Source organism: Hyperoodon ampullatus (genome assembly GCF_949752795.1).
Source record: "Hyperoodon ampullatus genome assembly, chromosome: 10".
NCBI lineage: Eukaryota > Metazoa > Chordata > Mammalia > Artiodactyla > Ziphiidae > Hyperoodon > Hyperoodon ampullatus.
The window spans coordinates 5680496-5700870 of record NC_136923.1 but is presented as its reverse complement, the minus strand read 5'-3'; the positions used below and the strand labels follow the sequence as shown (position 1 = coordinate 5700870).

Sequence of the window (20375 nt, the reverse complement as noted above, 5' to 3'; positions counted from 1 at the left end):
AAATACAACCATTGAAATAAAAATTCAATGCAAGGGTTAAATAGCGTACTAGAAACAGGAGAAGAAAGGATTACTGAACTGAAAGATATATGCAAAGAAATGACTAAGAATGACCAACAATGTCTTAAAGAATATGTCCTACCCAGAATCTGCTAGAATTTGAAGCCTCTTTTAGTTCTTTAAGTATTCATAGGATCTTTGAATATTAAAAATATGTCTTCTTTAGTGATGAATAGTAGAGTAATGTACAGAACTCTTCTTACTGATGAACTTTGGTGAGAAAAGTTTGCTTTTACTTACTTTTGCCATTGTAAATATATATTTTTGTCATCTTATTTGGCTGTTCTGATGTTTACCTTCATGATCAACATTAATGAGTAATTAATGGTAAGAAGATGAAAAATATAAAAGAGAAGTTGGGAAATATTGAAGGATTGAAAAGAAATTCTAACACTTAACTAATTGGAGTACCAGAGCTGATGAACAAGTGAAACCATGATGCAGAAACCATGTGCAAGAAGATAAATGAAAGAAATCCATGGCTAGACACACTGCAGTAAAACTGCAGAATATGGAAAACAAAGAGAATATATAAATGCAACCAAAGTCAATTGACAACAGACATCTCAACAGGAACAATGAAAGCACAGGGACAATGGAATTCAGAGTGTTAAGAGGAAAATCTGAGTACCCTGTGATCTTTCAAGAATGAGAGCAAAATGAAAAGGTTTACAAGTTAAAAAAAAAAGAGTGAAATAGTAAACTTCAAGGATCGTAAGTCACAGAGAGGGGAATATATTTGAAATACCTGTATATAGTATGATACTACTTAATAAAGCCCCCAAACTAGCATACCTAAGCAATGTATTATTTAGTTTTATAGATTGTGTGATAAAACTATATTTTCTTAAAGGTCAAGGAAATGATAAACTCAAAATTGAGGATAATGATTATATTGTCCAGAGGCCACAGAGGCAGGAGTTAGATAAGGGAAGAACTCATAAGTGCATGCAAGTGGCTGGTTATGATTTTAAATCTTGGGTTGAACAGTGGGCTCATGTGTGATAATTATCTTATTATGTTTTATAGTTACATGTATTTCCTACATGTTTGTAATTATTACCTTTAATAAGATAGCAACAAAAACTGAAAGGAAAGGAGTATGCCAGTGGCCTTGTAATATCTCAGTCAGAGTTTAGAATCACAAAATATCAGAGATGGCCTAGAAAGGAAGTTAAATGACACACATATTTACTCAACAGATTTTAATGTAGCACTGTTGTTGGAGTTTGGGTTACATCTAGGGGCATAAGAGACCATCCCTTCTCCCAGGGAGCTCACAATTTTAGTTGGACAGTAGGGGAAGAGCAGAAAATAAACATAAATATAATAAGTAAATTATATGGTATGTTAGGAAGTCATAAAGTCTATTGGGAAAAAAGAAGAACAAGAACTGCCAGGAGAGGTGGGGACAGGGACAGGCCACAGTATGAAATAAGGTAGATAAGCCTCATTGAGAAGTCAAGGTGTTAGCACAACTTGAAGGCAGTGAGGGAAACAGGCAATTGTGTATTTAGAGCAAGAGCTTTCCTCATGAGAGAAAGAAGTTGAGAATGACTTCAAGGATGGAGTTGTATCAGCTGAGATGGAGAGAGCTGCAGTGAAATAAGCTTGCAGGGTATGATTAGGACTTCACCCAGTTGGACCTGCTGGGTTAGAGATGGTGTTAGATTTCCAAGTGAAGATGTCAAGTAAGCAGCTGAACATACTTGTCTAGAGTTCAAGGTAGAAATCTGGAGAAAGTCAAAATGCATGTCAGTGGTAGAGTCAGTCCTAATTCAGTGCTTTTTGTATCAAACAGGGCCAGATAAATTTGAAAGAATTAAGAAGTGAGTTTCATGAAGATGAGCACAATAGAAATGAGTAGGAATATTCTGAACAACAACAAAAAAAATGGAGTAAGAAAATGTTTCTCATTAGAATTTTTTTCCAGGTCTTTCAAAAATATGTAAATGTAACAGAATTCAGTTAGCCTCAAATGGACATATTTGCTATTTTGAGATAGCTGTCAATTTTCTGAGGATTTATGTATTACTTCTCATGTTATTTTCTGTTATCTCTTCTTGTTTGTAGGCTACAACGATTATGGAGCACTCTTTCAAATGCATAAATAAATGAAACCAATTCTGTAGGAAATTATGCAACATAGAGAATTCCAAAAAATTATCCACATGTGGATTTTTATTGGCCCTGCTCATGTTTTAGAATGAAATGACTATAACTTTGCCAAACTGCTTAGCACAATTATAAGGCTGGGGCATGCTGTTGGAATGATTTACAGAGAGACTGAACTGATTACATGGTGTTTTATTTGCATTACATTAAATCCAGAGCACTTCTTAGAGCTTGCTGAAATCCAGATGTAGAGCCAAGATGCATTCAATGACATCAGTGGGTTGTGGTCACTGTCTAAGAGCTAAAAAAAGGATACTGGAGATCCTCTGGTTCTTTATATTATAGCAGAGAAAACTGAGAGAGATTAAGTGATTTATCTAAAGTCACCAGTGACAGAATGTGTCAAGAACCTACCTTAGCCTCTGATACCCAGGCTAGCGTACCTTTAGCCATTGTCACAAGCACTCAAAATTTGCTTCCTTTTTTTCCATATCCCTTTGCAGGGTTTCTTCCGGAGGACAATCAGATTGAAGCTTATTTATGATAGGTGTGATCTTAACTGTCGGATCCACAAAAAAAGTAGAAATAAATGTCAGTACTGTCGGTTTCAGAAATGCCTTGCTGTGGGGATGTCTCATAATGGTAAGTGAACCCTTAGTCCCATCTACTTTATTATTCTCATTGTGGCTGCCAGATCAGTAGACATGAGGGCCGCTGCTGAAAACGTGTACAGTTTTTCCACAGATTGCCAGATTTCAGAATACTGCACGTTGATGAAACGTTTCTCAATCAGGTCAGAATTTTTCAGCTTTAAATGTGAATCCTTCTCTCTTATAGTTGAGCATCTGCCTTGATGGGAGAAAAGACTGGGAAATCTGGGAGGTAATGGAAATAACTGTAGTATTCTGAAACAAATGTAATGATAGTTGTGGTTAATTTTTTGTGTTGCTTTAATAGTATTAAAAACAGATTATACTTTACTTATATATATCAGTAGTTTCTACTTTATTTTTTTAAAATTTTGGGGGGTATAGTTGATTTACAAATTTGTGTTAGTTTCAGGTAGACAGCAAAGTGAATCAGTTATACATGTACATACATCCACTCTTTTTTTTTTTTTTTAACATTCTTTTCCCATATAGGCCATTACAGAGTATTGAGTAGAGTTCCCTGTGCTCTACAGCAGGTTCTTATTACTTATCTATTTTATATATAGTAGTTTCTACTCTTAATGTAAGAAAATTCTGATTTCTGGATATGGAACTTAAGTGGTATATCAGAATTTAGATATATGTCTTTTTTTCTCTTTACTATGCAAAAATGAGTAGAACACTATCCTTGACTTTATGCAGCATACAATTTGTGGATTAAGCAAATATTTTAAAGTTTCACAAAACTTCAGTATCCATAGTAACATAAGAGAGTAAAACTTTCTACTTTTTAAACCTGTATCTAAAGTCAGGCATATGGGGCTTCCCTGGTGGCGCAGTGGTTGAGAGTCCGCCTGCCGATGCAGGGGACGCAGGTTCGTGCCCCGGTCCGGGAAGATCCCACATTCTGTGGAGCGGCTGGGGCCCGTGAGCCATGGCCGCTGAGCCTGCGCGTCTGGAGCCTGTGCTCCGCGATGGGAGAGACCACAGCAGTGAGAGGCCCGCACACCGCAGGGAAAAAAAAACAAACAAAAAAACTGTTAAAGTCAGGCATATGATTTGGAATGTCGACTTGAGGGAAGGATTGTAGAAGACCCATGTTTTCATGAACTGTAGCATGAACTCAGTAACATCATGGAAGACAGCACTGTTTGAAGAAATAGTTCTTAATTTGGCTCTCATTGGTTGACTGGCTCACAAAAAGTAATTTTGATGTAATTTGGTAGTATTATATTTGTCAAGGATTAGTCAGTTCTTTCCAAAATAATTATGGGTTCAAGAGATATAAAATGCCAAAGTAATCAAATTAAATCCAAAGTCTCATGTCATCATATACCCTGTTTTTTTTCTTTTACCTTTTCCTCTCTCAAAATTAATCTGCTAAGAAGATATAATATTTGAAGTCAGTCTTTATCAGTAAGGACTCCAAAGCATCTGTGAAAATTAAATTTTTGTTCCATCATGCAGATGTTTGGTTTTTATAGCAGAAATCAAGATATTTGGGAATCAGTAATTGAACTGATTTTCTACCCTTTAAAAATAGTTTAAAAATTATATTTGTATCATAATATGGGGTCATTTTCTCTAAAGGCAAGAATGTATTTTGAATAGATCCATCAGCTATACTAGGCAGGATAGAAATTTGGTCCAACTTTCCTCAACAGTTGATTATATCTGCTGTGTATACAACTGCAGTCATTAATTGCAAGATAATTTGCTGGTTTAATTCCATCAGTTTCCTTTTTATTTCAGACTTCATAAAACATAAGTGTACCTTTTCAATTCAAGGGTTATACTTTAGGTGATGCAATCAAGTTGCAATAAACTTTTTTTTTTTTTTTTTTTTGGCTGTGTTGGGTCTTCGTTGCTGCACGCAGGCTTTCTCTAGTTGTGGCGAGCAGGGGCTACTCTTTGTTGTGGTGCACGGACTTCTCATTGCGATGGCTTCTCCCATTGCAGAGCACGGGCTCTAGGCACGCGGGTTTCAGTAGTTGTGGCACACGGGCTCAGTAGTTGTGGCTTATGGGCTCTAGAGCACAGGCTCAGTAGTTGTGGTGCACAGGCTTAGTTGCTCCGCGGCATGTGGGATCTTCCCAGACCAGGGCTCAAACCCGTGTCCCCTGCTTTGGCAGGCAGATTCTTAAGCACTGTGCCACCAGGGAAGCCCGCAATAAACTTATTTTATCTTTATGAAGAAATCCTTGACTTTAAGGTCATTATTACTAAGACTGCCTAGGAAAGGAGACCAGTTTTGCTTTTAATGCTATTTATTTTTTTGTCCTTTAAAAATTGTCACTTTTCATATTGAAGAAAAATATATTTCCTATTGCTTGCACACATTCACATAAAATATATCTCCTATTTCTTATTATTTATAGGCAAATAATATTTAAAGTCCAACCTATATAGTATTGATGGTATAATTTTATCTTTCCAGAAAAGTCAAAGAAAGCTATCATGAACTTGATAATAAGGTCATCTTTTGACTTGTTATGACAATTAGCTTACTCTATTCAGAGAGAGGAGCAGTCTTGGTAGAGTGTTTGGTTAGTTCATGCACAGGGCAAAAGGAAGAAAGAAAGAAAGAAAGGTGGGGTGGGGGAGAGGGAGAGAGACAGAGCGCGAGAGCGAGAGCGAAAGAGAGAGAGAGAAGGAAAGGAAGGAAGGGAGGGAGGGAGGGAGGGAGGAAAGAAAGAGAGAGAGGGAGGGAGGGAGGGAGAGAGAGAGAGAGGGAAAGAAAGAAAGAAAGAAAGAAAGAAAGAAAGAAAGAAAGAAAGAAAGAGAAAGAAAAAGAAAATAAATGTCACGGCATCAAACACATGCAGTTCAGCATTTACAGGATTGGAAACATGACGAAGAAAATCCCTTTTCATGGGTTTTGATGGGAACAGGTTGCACAGAAAACATCCATTTGGTCTATACACATGAAGGGGAACTCAACAAGTAGGTTTTGATTAGTTTTGTCTATTATCCTGGTGAAGGAAACATTTCCAAATACAAAGTTTTCTAGGATATTGTAGTAACTACTTAAAATTCCTTGCTCTGGCCAGTGTGAGGCCAACAGTAATGAGGTTTCCGTTCTTATAGAAAGTCTTTTTCTTAGTGGTTTGTGTGAATGGACCTCAATGTAATAACTGACCAAGTTATCAAAAGAGGTTTCTAGGGTTATACCCAGATCAACTCCTTTTTTTTTTTTTAATACTTTTTTGGGTATTTTCTTTTTTTAAATTTATTTTTATTTTATTTTACATTAATATTTTATATAAATATTTATTTTATTTTTGGCTGTATTGGGTGTTCCATTGCTGTACGCGGGCTTTCTCTAGTTGCAGCGAGCAGGGGCTACTCTTCATTGCAGTGCACAGACTTCTCATTGCAGTGGCTTCTCTTGTTGCGGAGCATGGGCTCTAGGAGCGCAGGCTTCAGTAGTTGTGGCTCGTGGGCTCTAGGAGCGCAGGCTCAGTAGTTGTGGCGCACGGGCTTCAGTAGTTGTGGCTCGTGGGCTCTAGGAGCGCGGGCTTCAGTAGTTGTGGCGCACGGGCTTAGCTGCCCCGCGGCATGTGGGACCTTCCCAGTCCAGGACTCGAACCTGTGTCCCCTGCATTGGCAGGTGGTTTCTTAACCACTGTGCCATGAGGGAAGCCCCCAAGATCAGCTCTTGCTATTCACAGTACACACGAGAAGAAATAAACATCCCCCAAAGTGAATTCTCTCCATTCTGGGTTACTTTTCCTTCTGCTCTTTGGTCTCTGTTCAGTCCCTTCAGTGCATTTAGCTTCCCGGTTAGCCATCCGCTCCCACCTTTGAAGGAGACTTTGAAGTCACCTTCAAGGATACCTAGGGACTCTGGGAACTTTCCCAGATTTGTTGAAAAATCACTAAAATCAATGATTGTGGGCTCCCCTGGTGGCACAGTGGTTAAGAACCCGCCTGCCAATGATGCAGGGGACACGGGTTTGAGCCCTGGTCCGGGAAGATCCCATATGCTGCAGAGCAGCGAATCCCATGCACCACAACTACTGAGCCTGCGCTCTAGAGCCTACGAGCCACAACTACTGAGCCTGTGTGCCATAACTACTGAAGCCCACGCACCTAGAGCCCTTGCTCCACAACAAGAGAAGCCACCGAAATGATAAGCCTGCGCACCACAACAAAGAGTAGCCCCCGCTCGCCACAACTAGAGAAAGACCGGGCACAGCAGCAAAGACCCAGTGCAACCAAAAATAAAAAATAATAAATTAATTACTTAATTTTTAAAAAATCAGTGATTGCTAAGTCCTTTCAACTTTGAAAATTCTATGATTCTATGTAAATCAAACAAGCTACCTCACTTTTCAACCAGCTAGTCCACGTCTTACACACAGTGCCACAGTCTTCCAAGTATCTAGATATCTGTCATTTGCCTGAATTTAAAAGTTTCCACCTATATGTTTTTCATATGCCTGAATCAGGTCTCCCATATGTTCTGATCAATTCCTCAGCAGTTTAAGTCAGTATGTTTGATGATCTCATAACGATGTAACCCCAGAGTACAAATCCAGGGCAGTCTGGGGTAGGGAAAGTATAAATGGTATATTTGATTAATGGTTCATGGTATATGGTTCCATCTTCAGATGGAACTTTCATTTTGACTGTGACATGTAGTCTAAACATCGTAGAAGGACATGATTTCAGAATTCTTCCATTTGGATACATAATTGTTTCTCAAATATCCAGCATTAGGTAGAAGAAACACCCAGGTGTTGGATTGATACGCTTTGGGAAGAAAGTTTTTGTTTTTCTATAATGATCAAGATAAATGAAGTTCCACTTATTTTGGTATTTAACAATCCATCATTTCTAGACCATGGTTCAATCCTGCTGACGGCTCTGAAGTCTTCCTGAGTTGTCCCGAACACAATCAGCTCAGTGCCCTGTCTAGACACCACCTATAGAGGAAAGCTCTAAGCGAAAGTAAAGCAGAAATAAAGAACCAAATTCCTAAGTGATCATTGTATCAGCTACTACTTGTTTTACACTTTGAAATAGTGATGCTGGTATCTGTAGAATCTTAATAAAAATACTCTTGTATATTAATGTTGCTTCTTCAGTCAAATGGATACTCATACACATTTTTATAGTTTTTCAAAGTACAATTTCTGTTTTAAAGTCCTGCTGTCAAGATCCCTGACATTAATCATATTTTTTAAATGTGTCCTCTTTATTTTTAATAGGATAATTTAGTCATTAAGAATTTTGACTAGAGAATATTTAATATTCAAGAGCTGCTTTTCATATGAACTAAATAATAAAATAATAAGTTTAGGCTGTGCATTTTAAAAAAAAATCTGAAGTAAAGAAGAGTTGACTTATATTACTTATGAGTCATTCAGCTAGGTTTCCCCATACCATTCAGTTTGGACAAAAATAATAATTTTTATAAATATAAAAAGTTAGTGAAACCTTAGCTTTACTGATTAGGATATCCTATTATATAAATGATGGATTTTTTTCTTTTATTGAAAAAAAAAGCGACAACTTTCAAAATAATTTTTTAGCAGCTTCATAAAATGCTAGCAAAATGGCTTCACAGATTTTTGTGGCATTCAGCATTTATAAGGTAATCCTCTCCTTCCTTGTAAACAGAAGCACTATGTATGTTGCAAAAAAAGAAAAGCCTGAATGGCAAATAAATTTAAACTGCAGCATGTTACTTTTTGTTTCTTTCATCTTCTTTGTGGCGTGAGGAAAAATTACCCAAATGTTACCTTTCAGAAAATATAACAAAGTAAAAAGTCCTAAAGGAGCTGTGGTACTTATACCTGCAGGGTATTCATTACCACCCATAATCTAGCCTTCACCTCCTTTTCCCTCTGCTGCCCTTTCCACTTACATTTCAGACAAACTGCGTACTTTGCTGTTCCTGCAAAGTGCCCTGTGATAGAATACCTCTGGGGCTCTGCATATTGTGTCCTTCCGTCCCCTGTCAAAATCCTATGTGATGCTGAAGGCCCAGTTCAAAAGCCTTCTTTTCCATCCGACTTCTAATTCCCCATTCTTCCTCTTCTGTGTGTTTCTTACCTTTCCTGTAGCACCACATTCTTATAAAGCGAGGGAGTGATCAGACCTGTATTACCAAAAACCAAACTACTGACAGCTAAAAAGGAGAAGTTAGAGAGGGAAAAATCACGGAGAACCATCAGAAGACCAATGCAATATTGTGATCTAAAACATTGGGAACGGTGAGAAGAAATGGCATTGAGAGAAATATCTCAGCAGTGACCAATGAATACAAGTGTCCAAGGAGAGAGGGGTTGTCAGAGATTATTTGAGGTGTCTAGTTTGGGTGATAGAGTGAATTAATCAAGAAAGGAACACAGTAAGAGGAGACAGTTTGGAGGGGAAAATGAAAAGTTTGATTTTATGTTGCATTTGAGGTATTTATGGAATATCCAGCATCCATGTGCAAAGGAACACAGGACGAAGCGCAAAATAAGGGTCCAAATCTCAGGGAAGAGAGGGCAGGAGTCATTAGCACGTTTTCTGAGTTAGAGAGAAGATCAAACTAGGAATAGCAGAATACAAGTGAAGGAAGAGGCACCGTCAAAGACGTCTGGAAAATAGCAGGCAGAAAGATAGGAGAGCCAGAAAAGCACAAACCAGTGTGAGAAAAATGTGAAATAAGAGGGTGGAGAAGGTCAACAGTGTTCACGTCTGGGAGGAAGCTGGGAGCTCAAGCAGAAAATGAGTGCTTAGAAGAGGCCCCTAGGTCTGACTGTGAGGAAGGCTTTGGATCCTTTTAAGAGTAAAGGTTTGGTGAATTTAAATGAGGAAAACTAGATTGCAGTGGGTTGGGAAGTAAATACTAAGACAGAAAGGGAAGATGACTCTTTCTATAAGTCCAGCGGTGGAGGAAAGAGCATGACGGGGAGATCATGCCAGGGTCAGAAGCTTAAACTCGGCTTAGGTGGAAAGGAAGGAGCTGGTAAAGAGCAGTACATGAGAGAGAGAATAATCCATGTATATTTAGGCTCTTTTATATCTGGGATCTACTAGATGCGTCCCTTTCATCCTTGTGTCTCCCAGTCCAGCCTGTCAAGCCAGCGTCTTCCATCAAACAGGTGTTCAGTGAATGAATTAAATGTTGTCAAGTAAGACTTCAGGGTCAGGAGATGAGGCTGTCGTGTCTTGCTCATCTCGACCTTGGAAAGAAACCTAGGCAAATGTTTAAATATTCTTTACACATAGTTTGAAAAATGTTACCCCAACTTAAAAATTACTTAATAATGGTGATAAGGCTGCTCCTTGTTTTACTTTAAAGGAGCTGGAAAATAAAGTGATAGTTATTAGGTTGTCAAATCCTGCAAAACCTCTAAATGCGCACATTTTTTTTTCCTCAAGAAAGAGAGGTGGAAAAACGTAAGTTATTGGCAACAGTCATATGAAAAGCAATAGTGTTATATAAGTCTCATTTACAGGCTACAGCTGTTGCAAAATCAACATGTTAAAAGTGGAAAACTGACCATGAGATGAAGCCTTACTCATTGTCAAAAGCCTGATATGACTGCAAGTTCACCCCTTAGATGTTAAAGGACAAAAACATTTTTAATAAGACTCAATTCATTCCCCCCCCCATGTTCATTACAGCATTATTTACAATAGCCAAGAAATGGAAACAACCTAAGTGTCCACTGATGAATGAAAGGATAAAAGAAGTTGTGATGTATATATATATACAGTAATGCAGTCATTCATCCTGCCGTTTCTCTTCCTGTGTAGCCATCAGGTTTGGGCGGATGCCCCAGGCCGAGAAGGAGAAGCTGTTGGCAGAGATCTCCAGTGATATCGACCAGCTGAACCCAGAGTCTGCTGATCTCCGGGCCCTGGCAAAACATTTGTATGACTCGTACATAAAGTCCTTCCCGCTGACCAAGGCAAAGGCGAGGGCGATCTTGACAGGAAAGACAACAGACAAATCAGTTAGTTCTCTTCTACTGTCTTCATATGGGGTGGCTGGGTTTGTTGTTGTTGTTTTCCCTTTGAGTAAATGACTTACCATGTTACACACAAACACACACACACATGCGGAGTACCACTCAGCTGTTGGCTGGTACGTACCACAGGCTGAGTCTGAAACAGAGGAAAGGAAGTGTTTTCAGATAGGGTAAGTAAACATCTTGAAAAGGGAAAAACTCCTTCAAGTTCTCCTAATAAAATTTTTGAGAATAGTGTAAAAAGGTACAGGTCATCTTAACTTGAACAAATGAACTCTGACCTCCCTCATCCCACCACGCTCTTTCAGGATCCTTGTCTTTTCTTGGCATCAAAATAACTGGCCACATCTATGTGCCTTCAAATAGCTCTGCTTTTCCCTGGGAAGGGCCTGACCTAGGTCTGGAAAAGGTAGTTAATCCCATTATTGTATCATTCAGAACTACTCAAATTACCTCTTAGAAGTTCTCCGTGGGGTATAAAAATACATTTCAGATATTACACCACTTTTCTTTCCTTGCAGCACTGTCCTGATTATTCCTGGGAAGTGGAAGCTCTGTCCTTTTATTGTTTGTATGAATTTTATCTTCTTGGAGGTTCTGTGCAGCCGGGCCTACCCCAGTGCATTCTCAAACATCTGCAGGCACATTGATGACCACTGTTTAGGAAACCCAGAGTGGGTTATAATGGTGATTGAGTCACGTTTTCCAAGAAGCAAAATTCTTCCCTGATAGGAAACTGAGAAAGCTACTTGGAATTATATTAAAACAAAATATAACTGTGCCTGAATTCTGGGCCCAATTCTGCCATCAACTTGCACTGTGACCTGGGTCACATCTCTGTACCGTAGTTTTCACAGGTAGGGTCTGACTCTGAGTATAATATCTGCAGCAGGTTCCTAGGGTAGTAAGAGCCACAGAACATTCAGAAGACACTGTCCCAGCCCTTGAAAGCCTTCTTATGCTGTCGTTTATTTTCAAATGAACCCCCGCAGGAAAGGTGTGCGATTACTGGACAGAAATGTGTAACTCTTTCCCCACTCAGTTATATTTTGGGAAAAGTTTTATCACCCGTTAATATATTTTGATGACTATCTCAGGATGGGTTTTTTTTCCCCCTTTTAGCTAAACCGTAAGAGTAGAATCAGCTAATAGAAAAAGAAAACTTCTGTGGGATATTACTGCATAAAAAGCCAAATATCAAGAAGGGCAGTAGGTTTTCTGACAGTATTATACCTGTATCCAGTTGTTTATAATTTTTTAAAATTTCTGACAGTATTACACCTGTATCCAGTTGTTTATAATTTTTTTTAATTCTTGCATATTTATTATGTTCAAGACCCATGACCACCTTACAGCTGCTATTACTATCCTCTTTTTAAAGATGAGGAAACTGAAGTCCAGAGAGGTTGAACACTTTGCCCTGAGGTCACAGAGTTAGCATGTGGAAGAAGCGACACGAGAACGCAGGCCCTGTGCCTCCCACTCGGGTGCGTTCTCCTCCCTGAAGCCAGTCCTGCCCATCAGCCAGCAGTGGCCAGGTTGACATAGACACTGTGGAAGTTTCACCTTGGGAAAGCATTCTGAGTTATGGTTTATTTTTATGGATATTTAGATTGGCAGGAATTTTCCACCTTGTTCTGCTGTCCCAGTACATTCACAGTCAGGAAATTTTCCTTGTGCTGTTTTGTTCTTGAATTCTAGTGAGGCGGGCTGCTGTCTTCCATAGGGCAGGGCGACGGAGTATAGGTCATAGTAAAGCTCAGTCTACGTACTCTTTAAATGAAAGAATCAGGGCACAGCAAAACAAAAGCAAATGACCTCTCCATAGTTTATTTGACTACAGAAAGTAAACCGTGTTCATTTAAAGGTAGAGAAACAAAAGGAAGATCAGGGCGACACAGCCAAATAGCGTTAACAATTGAAGGCAGCTTGCGATAGCTCGCTGAGAGCCCATGTGGGACAGGGTACCTAACCAGAGACCCTGAGCTGGGAGAGGTTTGATGACAGGGGGACAGCCCAGAGCACAGTGTTTACTCCACAGTTTGCCTTGGGCCATTTAGTTTCCAGGAACTGCTTTCTCACCTTCTTTTAATCTCCCAGTCCAGACCTGCAGTCCACACTGGAAATCCTATTAATGTAATAGTACCTGAAAGATAAGAGGAAAGCATTTAAAAACCAAATTTCCTCAGTAGTCAAGATTTTAAATTTACACTCCCAGTGGCCAGCACACTGTTCTGCGTGTTACTCAGGGGCCCACAGCCCGATCCACTGTAAATCACTTTAAAAGCTCACTCCAGGGCTTCCCTGGTGGCGCAGTGGTTGAGAGTCTGCCTGCCGGTGCAGGGGACACGGGTTCGTGCCCCGGTCTGGGAAGATCCCACATGCCGAGGAGCGGCTGGGCCCGTGAGCCATGGCCGCTGAGCCTGCGTATCCGGAGCCTGTGCTCTGCAACGGGAGAGGCCACAACAGTGAGAGGCCTGCGTACCACAAAAAAAAAAAAAGCTCACTCCAGTTGACTCCTTGGCTCTAAATCTTTGAGTTGAAACTAAGGTAACTGTAGGCTTTTTATGGGGTAAATAGGTATTAAGCTTTTTTAAGGGAAAGGGCTGCAAAATGCTTGATTATAGGCTTCTCAAGTTTTTCCTTTTTCCCTCTGTAGTAACTAGGACTGTGCTTTGCCCGTAATAGTTACTCAGAATGTATTTGCTTAACTGAGTTAAAAGCTGCTGCCTAGGGCCTCCCTGGTGGCGCAGTGGTTGGGAGTCCGCCTGCTGATGCAGGGGACACGGGTTCGTGCCCCAGTCCGGGAAGATCCCACGTGCCGTGGAGCGGCTGGGCCCGTGACCCATGGCCGCAGAGCCTGCGCGTCCGGAGCCTGTGCTCCACAACGGGAGAGGCTACGGCAGTGAGAGGCCCGCGTACCGCAAAAAAAAAAAAAAAAAAAAAAAAAAAAAAGCTTCTGCCTATGTCCTTTGAAATTCTGGACTTTCATCAGAGGGCCTCTAACCCAAGATTTTCTCACCACCCCGGGCACCGTTAAAGATCTGGATAGAGGCAAAATTGCCTCTTGTTAGAGTCTGGGAAGGAAAAAGAGACTGGGCCAAATTAGAATAGTCCATCCCCTGATTACACAAAACTGCAATAGAATTGTTTGGCTCTCTCTTTTCTCCTTATCTTGCAAAATCAAATTAAGCACTAGTGGAAAGAAATAGTTCAGAGAGGAATATGCGAAAGGGAAAAAAAATCAAAATGTGACTTCCAGTGAGACTAGAGATTTGTTCTTTATCTTACCGTGGTCATGTTATTCATTCGATAGCATCTGTCTCAGGGCTGTTATGTTATCACTTGGCCAGGACTTTTGAAAGTTAAGATTTGCCTTGATAGGAGAAGTTTTGCAGAAGTGTGGACTCTTGAGAAGGTGGGGCATGTGGAAGAGGGGCCGTGGCTGGTGCGATAGAGCCGTTTGCGTCTCACTATACACCTTGCTTGAACTGATGTTGTTAGGGTTGGTTCAGTCAAGCCTGGGGGAGGCTACTCAGCATAGTGGATGGATGACCAGTTACCCAGAACCTTTGGGAAAGGAAATGACTTTACAGAAGAGGCCATTCTTTAAATTTATCTTCCTGCTCCTTTTAACCATTGCCTAGGGCCAGCTCCAGCATTTGCCTCCAGGCCAACCAGGGCTTCTCCCTTCCCCACTAAACTCTCTTCTATCTCTTATTCACTGGTGCCACCTTGCAGAACAGAACAGATAAATGAACAGATAAATTAACTGCCCCTTCCCCCTCCTATCTTTTTAACTTAGATATCGTATCTTTGGGATATGATTGGCCCTACTTCCATTGTCTTGCCTCAAAGAATAATGCTTGGGAACTTTAGACTTAGGGAAAGATGGGAAATGGACTCACAGGATGTGGATCACCGGAGAAGAAATTTTAGGAGCACTAGGCCTTTTAGCCACCCTCAGATAGGAATAGCACTGACTGTCCTCACAGTCTACTTCCCTTTCAATGGCTTGTTCCAGCCCAGCCCTTTCTTTGAGAGAACCTACTGAACTCTAAAAACTACAGATATGCTAGAGTGAGGGTGCTTATCTCCTGGAGGCAACCTGAGAACTGAATGGACTTTGGAAGTTCCCAGTGTTTGACTACTCCCCTGATGCGATGATCACACTGGGTGTGTCGCTGTCACGTGATCCCATGTTTGTTGATGAAAATAAACAGAGAGTGGTTTTCAAAAACCATCTTCAGTGCCATGGTTTGTCATAAAACAATAAATAGAAAAACCCTTGGTGTGTCTGCCAACTTTTCACTCCATATCTGAGACATGGTGAGGCCCTCCTGGCTGCACTCTGTCTGCAAATAAGGAATAAAGCTTGTTATTTGTACTATATTGGACTTTGGGTCCCAAAGCATCCCATTGCTTATGATGGATCTATGTGGAGTCACTGTTTTTATAATTACAGGAGCAAACTGGTGCCATCATAAAAACGGTTCTTCTAAATAGTGTGTGAAATATGAACCTTTCAAATAGTAAAACCAGTATTGAAATGTAAACTTCTGTGAAAACAGTTCTGTACCCATTTAAATTTTCGCATCCTAAAATTTACAAGGGCCCTCGAATCTGGTAACTCAAACTGTTGGAAAGATATCTGTCCTTTTAAATCCTACACTTAACAACTAAAAGTGTGGTCTCTTTCCCCCTTTCACTGTGGAAAAGCCTGAGTGAGCTGGAATTTGCTCCCCTGGGAAGAAAGATACCAAACAGACCCTCAGAGAAAAGAGCCTTAGGAACCACAGCATAAAGAGCAGGATGGTAGTGCTGATTTGTTTCAATGGTGACTAAAGAAGTTGGGCTCCTGGAATCATTAATCCATATGTTCATATTAAAAAAATAAATTTCTTTATTTCCAATACTGTCGGGAATATAGCTAAAGATATAACAGATCTGAACCAATGGTGTTCTTTCAGACAATAAATTAAAAAGATAATATTCTATATAGTTAAGAAGAAAAGCATTTTAATTTTTTTTCATTTTTTAATGATTAGACTCAGTTGGCCAGTACCCTTGTTTGCCAGCTGAGTAACATTTTGGCCAGCAATAGACTTTTCTTTAAGAGCTGTGGCTATGTGCTGGTTCATTAGAGTGTGAATAATTCTTCGTATTAAGTTTTTATTTGTCTTAAATCTCTAAACCATGTAGGAAAAAAAGATTACGTTTGAGAGACATTCAAACTTAACTTCGATCACATACAGCACTTAATTGGCATCTCTAGGAAATAATAGTTCAAAGGACACTGCCTCCAAGATCCCGGCATATAAGAGTTTAAAAGCTCCACTTCCTCCCAGAATAGTCATTGTATTTAAAAAAGCAAAAGTGGGGAAGTCATGTAGAAAGCAACAGAAAGAGAAAAGAATTAGTCATGAGTGAGGAGATCTGGTTTAGGGTTTGCTATAAATAGCTGTTTGACTTTGGAAAGTCTCGAGTTCAGTTTATTCATACATAGTCAGAGAATGATGATGTAGGTTATTTCTGAAGACCCTTTAGTTCTCTAAACCCCATGGTTCTCAACAAGAGGGAAATAGGAACGACAGGGGAGAAACCAGAAAGAAGTTGAGGAAACCCAACCAATGCATTTTGGATTAACATTCACCCACTGGAGCTAATCAAGGAGAACCATGTGTGTCTCAGAAGATGAAAAGTCAGAAGTATAAAAAGAAAGAAGAAAGGAAGATGAAGAAGATAGGCCCTAAGAATTCAATTTTCTTCCTTGAGCCTTTGCTCTAATCTGTCAGGAAAATTAAGATTACCAGGAGAGCCCCATGGGATGGGGCACACCTTTCTCCAGGCCAGTTTTAACTCTGACCTGGTTACCAGGTGATTGAATCCTGCACTAATTTCAATCTCCCAAATTGGAGAAATCACCAGAGTAATCTGTGCTTTCTTAGTTGATTTTCTCATTTATCTCCTCTAGCTTGCCATTTTATCATTCAAAGGGAGCCGTAAACTTAGAGCATTCATGTATAATCACTAAAACAACTTGTATATTAAAATGCTGACGTTGTTGGACTACTAAGAAACAATATTGTTCTATCTGTCCATTCAAAACAGTAAAGTTTTATTACTCTACTTTGTTTTCATTAGTAAGCCAGCTTCCCCCATGATCTTTGTGTTATATGTAGCAGGTGTGCTATAGATCTCGAACTAATTTTAGTTATCTATAAAAACAGTACCCTTAATCCCATCCCAGTTTTGATACATGGAGCCGTTTTTGAAAATCAAAACATATCAAAATAAATTACACTTCATGTACCTCTCCAAAGAAAACTAACTTCCTCTTACAGAAACCGTTTTGTTTCCCTGGAGAAACATTGTGTTCAAGTGCAATTTTCTTCATTCCATTCTGACCTTGTTCTGGTGTGTCCAAAATAGGAGAAATACAAGCACTTATAACAGCCAAAGGCCACTCACCATGAAGCTAATGAAGCTTCAGGGCCTCTCCCTTGTGCTGAGCCCCTTCCAACGGCTCAAGAAAGGGCCTGAGCTATTTATTCTTATAATTTGTATTACTGAACCCAACGGTTGTAAATGTCTTCAACAATCGTGTACATTTCAGGCCCCACAAAGCCTGGATCTATCCCTGATAACATCCTAGACATAATTAAGCATTCTTTCCTGTTAAGGAGAGATGCTTATCTAGCCATTTGATATAGTGTCTGAAGATAAATACATTGTTAGCCCCCAACTAAAAGTGTAAAATCATTAAGACCACATTTGAAGAGGATATGGTTCCTCTTAAAGTGGCAGATCATCCAGTGATATGGTGCAAGCTAATAGAGAATGTAAGGCTTTCCTTTGCTTTGTAGAAAATACAGAAACATGGAAGTGAAGTACAGTTTATGGGGAATATTTTACCAGAAGTGTAATGTTAAATTCATGATCCAAGGTAAACTCCACTGGCTGAATCCCACCCGTGGTTTTAAGAGGTCAGCCCTCTGCAAAGCAGGTGGGCCACTATCTTTTCGCTGTTTCAGGATAAGGAGGTCCCAGTGTGAAATGTGCAGGTGAACTGTTTGCAGTCTAAGAATTGGTGAATTGGTGGCGAAGAAAGGCAGATCTCTGGGCAGATGTGTCTGATCACTCTTTCAGTTTGACAGATCCTCATGGGGGTTGAAAGAATCTATGCAGACTTCAGAAATGCACCGAAAACAGCATAATCAGCTATGACGAGGAAAAACAAAGAAATCCACCTGGGATTCATTTGCATGTCAATACCCATAATTCTCTGCCAATTCACGTTTTGAAAACGCTGAAGGGATCTTTTTTTTAAAAAAAGAAAAACTGGAATGGTTTGGCATGATGGTGGGGGCTGCTGATTCCTTTCTGTGTCCTTGAGTGTTTACTGCCAGGAAATCCTGACCAATGCCGATTGCCAAGGGGTTACCAAGTCACATTGTTGTTAAATTGAGAGAGAAAATTAGCAGGATTGTGCCCTATGTGCAACTCTCACAGAATTTCGAAAACAGGAACCCGGGGCTTTATATGAGGGACAGGGGAAGTCAAGGGGAAGAGTCACAGGATGATTTATCAGGGCATAGTTCCAGATAAATTGCTTACATGGAGGTAGAAGAATTTGATGCATCCATTCTGTGCCAAGAAGCTGAGTGGTTGAGCTCATCCAAAAGTTCAAGTGGGCAGATCGAGGTAGCGTCTTTTCATATGTGAAGAGGGGATGATGTCATATCCGTTGTTTTTGGTACTCGTACAGGTACAGGGCGACTCTTCAGGTACCGTCAGATTGTCACGGCAGTAAAGAAAGCCAGGCTCTTGTTAACGTAAATTATAATACATACAAAACTCCTGGAGGACAGAAACGACCTCTCCCTAGGTTCTGTTAACGTTTTTCTCATGATTAGAATCTGGCATTCTGGAGAAACTTAGCACGTGTTAACTGATGTGACTGTTCATCCACTCCGTCCTTTTTTTCCTCTCCCGTTAATAATATCAGTTTGAAGTGGGAGGGGGGGAGCGAAATTCCCAAAAACATAGTAAGCACTCTTCACTCCTGGTTTCCTTGAAGACTTAGAGCCACCAGGCGAGCTTACTCTTGGGTTACTCACATCTGTCCTACTTTGTGGTTTTGTATTTGCTAAACAATACAATTGAAGTGAATTTGGGGGTTTAAAAAAGTAACAATTTCTGGAATAACTCCAGTGAATGGTGTGGAAATAATAGGCAAGTTTGGAAATCTACTCAACATCGAAAACCCCTTAGTATTACTGTTATTTCCTTCAGTGTAGAATAGACTTATTAGTTCGGTGAAGGGAATTCCCTGGCGGTCCAGTGGTCAGGACTCTGCACTTTCACTGCCAGGGCCCGGGTTCAATCCCTGGTCAGGGAACTAAGATCCCGCAAGCCATGTGGTGCAGCCAAAAAAAAAAAAGTTTGGTGACGATCATAGACTCCTATAGAGATTAATAGTCAGATTCTCTGAACCAGTGGGTCTTGAAGCTGGCTACTGCTGGCACTCACTGCATCTGCTTCCTCTTGCCAACGAGGAGAGAATTCTCAGCCTCTCTGCTCAAAAGAAACTTTATTTTTAGTACATCAAAGACTTCATGTTCAGTGGACATGTAGTATGCATGCACACTCACACAGATACACATACACGCATACATCACAGACACTACCTCTGAGAAATGCAACGAGCATATCCTCAAGAGAAGAGATGGAAACTTCCGATGCAATCCACTCCCCTCAGTTGAGAAATTTGAGGCCTAGGAAAGATAAATGACTTTTCTAAAGTCACGTAGTTAACCGCAGAACCAAAGCTGGAACCCAGATACCCTCAAGTCTTATTAGGGGTAACTCCTTATGGAGCTCAGTAGATCCACTGTATATATAAAGTGTAGCCGCTTCTCATTCAGAGTAGCCTTGAGAATTTCACACAGACCACAAACCTTTGGCTAATGCTATACGAGGAAACGAAAGAGAAAGATCATCTATGACTAACACAACAGTGCTTTTGAAAGCAGCCTACTGCAAACCTGAGTAACTGATAAACGTGTTTTATTGATTCTTGACCCTTAAGGACACATACTTTGAAAAATACGTTTTTTAATTTGACACTTTTGCAGCTTTTACCCACAGGCCTTACACAGCTGCTCTTTCTGAAACAGATTGCTTCCAGAGCATTAAAAAAAATGAAACAGACATTTTCTTGGCTCAGTATTTTTAATCTGCTTTCAGACTGATTTTTCTTATAGTTAAGTGTAGTTTACATGCACACTGTGTTTCTTTCAAGATCTGAGTAGATTTAATCTATAATTGCAAGATTACTTTATGTCCAAGTGGGTCTGTTCAACCCTGAGTTGCTGAAATAATTTTTTTATTGAAAGAAGTTTAAAAACATACACCATTGAAAGCCAAAATAAACAGTAGATTTCATATCATTTGAATAATCAACAACAAAGACCCTCCAAAGAACAGAAATTGGAGCTATTAGCCAGTCACAGGTAAGGTGTTGCAGTATAAGTGGAAGGAAAGGGCGGCCAATATTAGTGAAATATGTTTGGTC

General features: G+C 40.0%; 1 protein-coding gene across 2 annotated transcripts in view; it reads left to right on the top strand.

Annotated features, from left to right (window-relative positions):
• PPARG (peroxisome proliferator activated receptor gamma) overlaps positions 1-20375 on the top strand; it is a gene marked incomplete at its 5' end in the record, with an annotated part of 71445 nt that overhangs the window by 32826 nt on the left and 18244 nt on the right. Inside the window, 2 exons of one of the 2 annotated variants that reach the window (XM_079712100.1) lie at positions 2679-2817; positions 10584-10783. In XM_079712100.1, the coding sequence (XP_079568226.1) occupies positions 2679-2817; positions 10584-10783 (339 nt within the window). Of the gene's footprint in view, positions 1-2678; positions 2818-10583; positions 10784-20375 lie in introns of those variants that run through there. The other variant, XM_079712101.1, reaches the window with a different exon arrangement.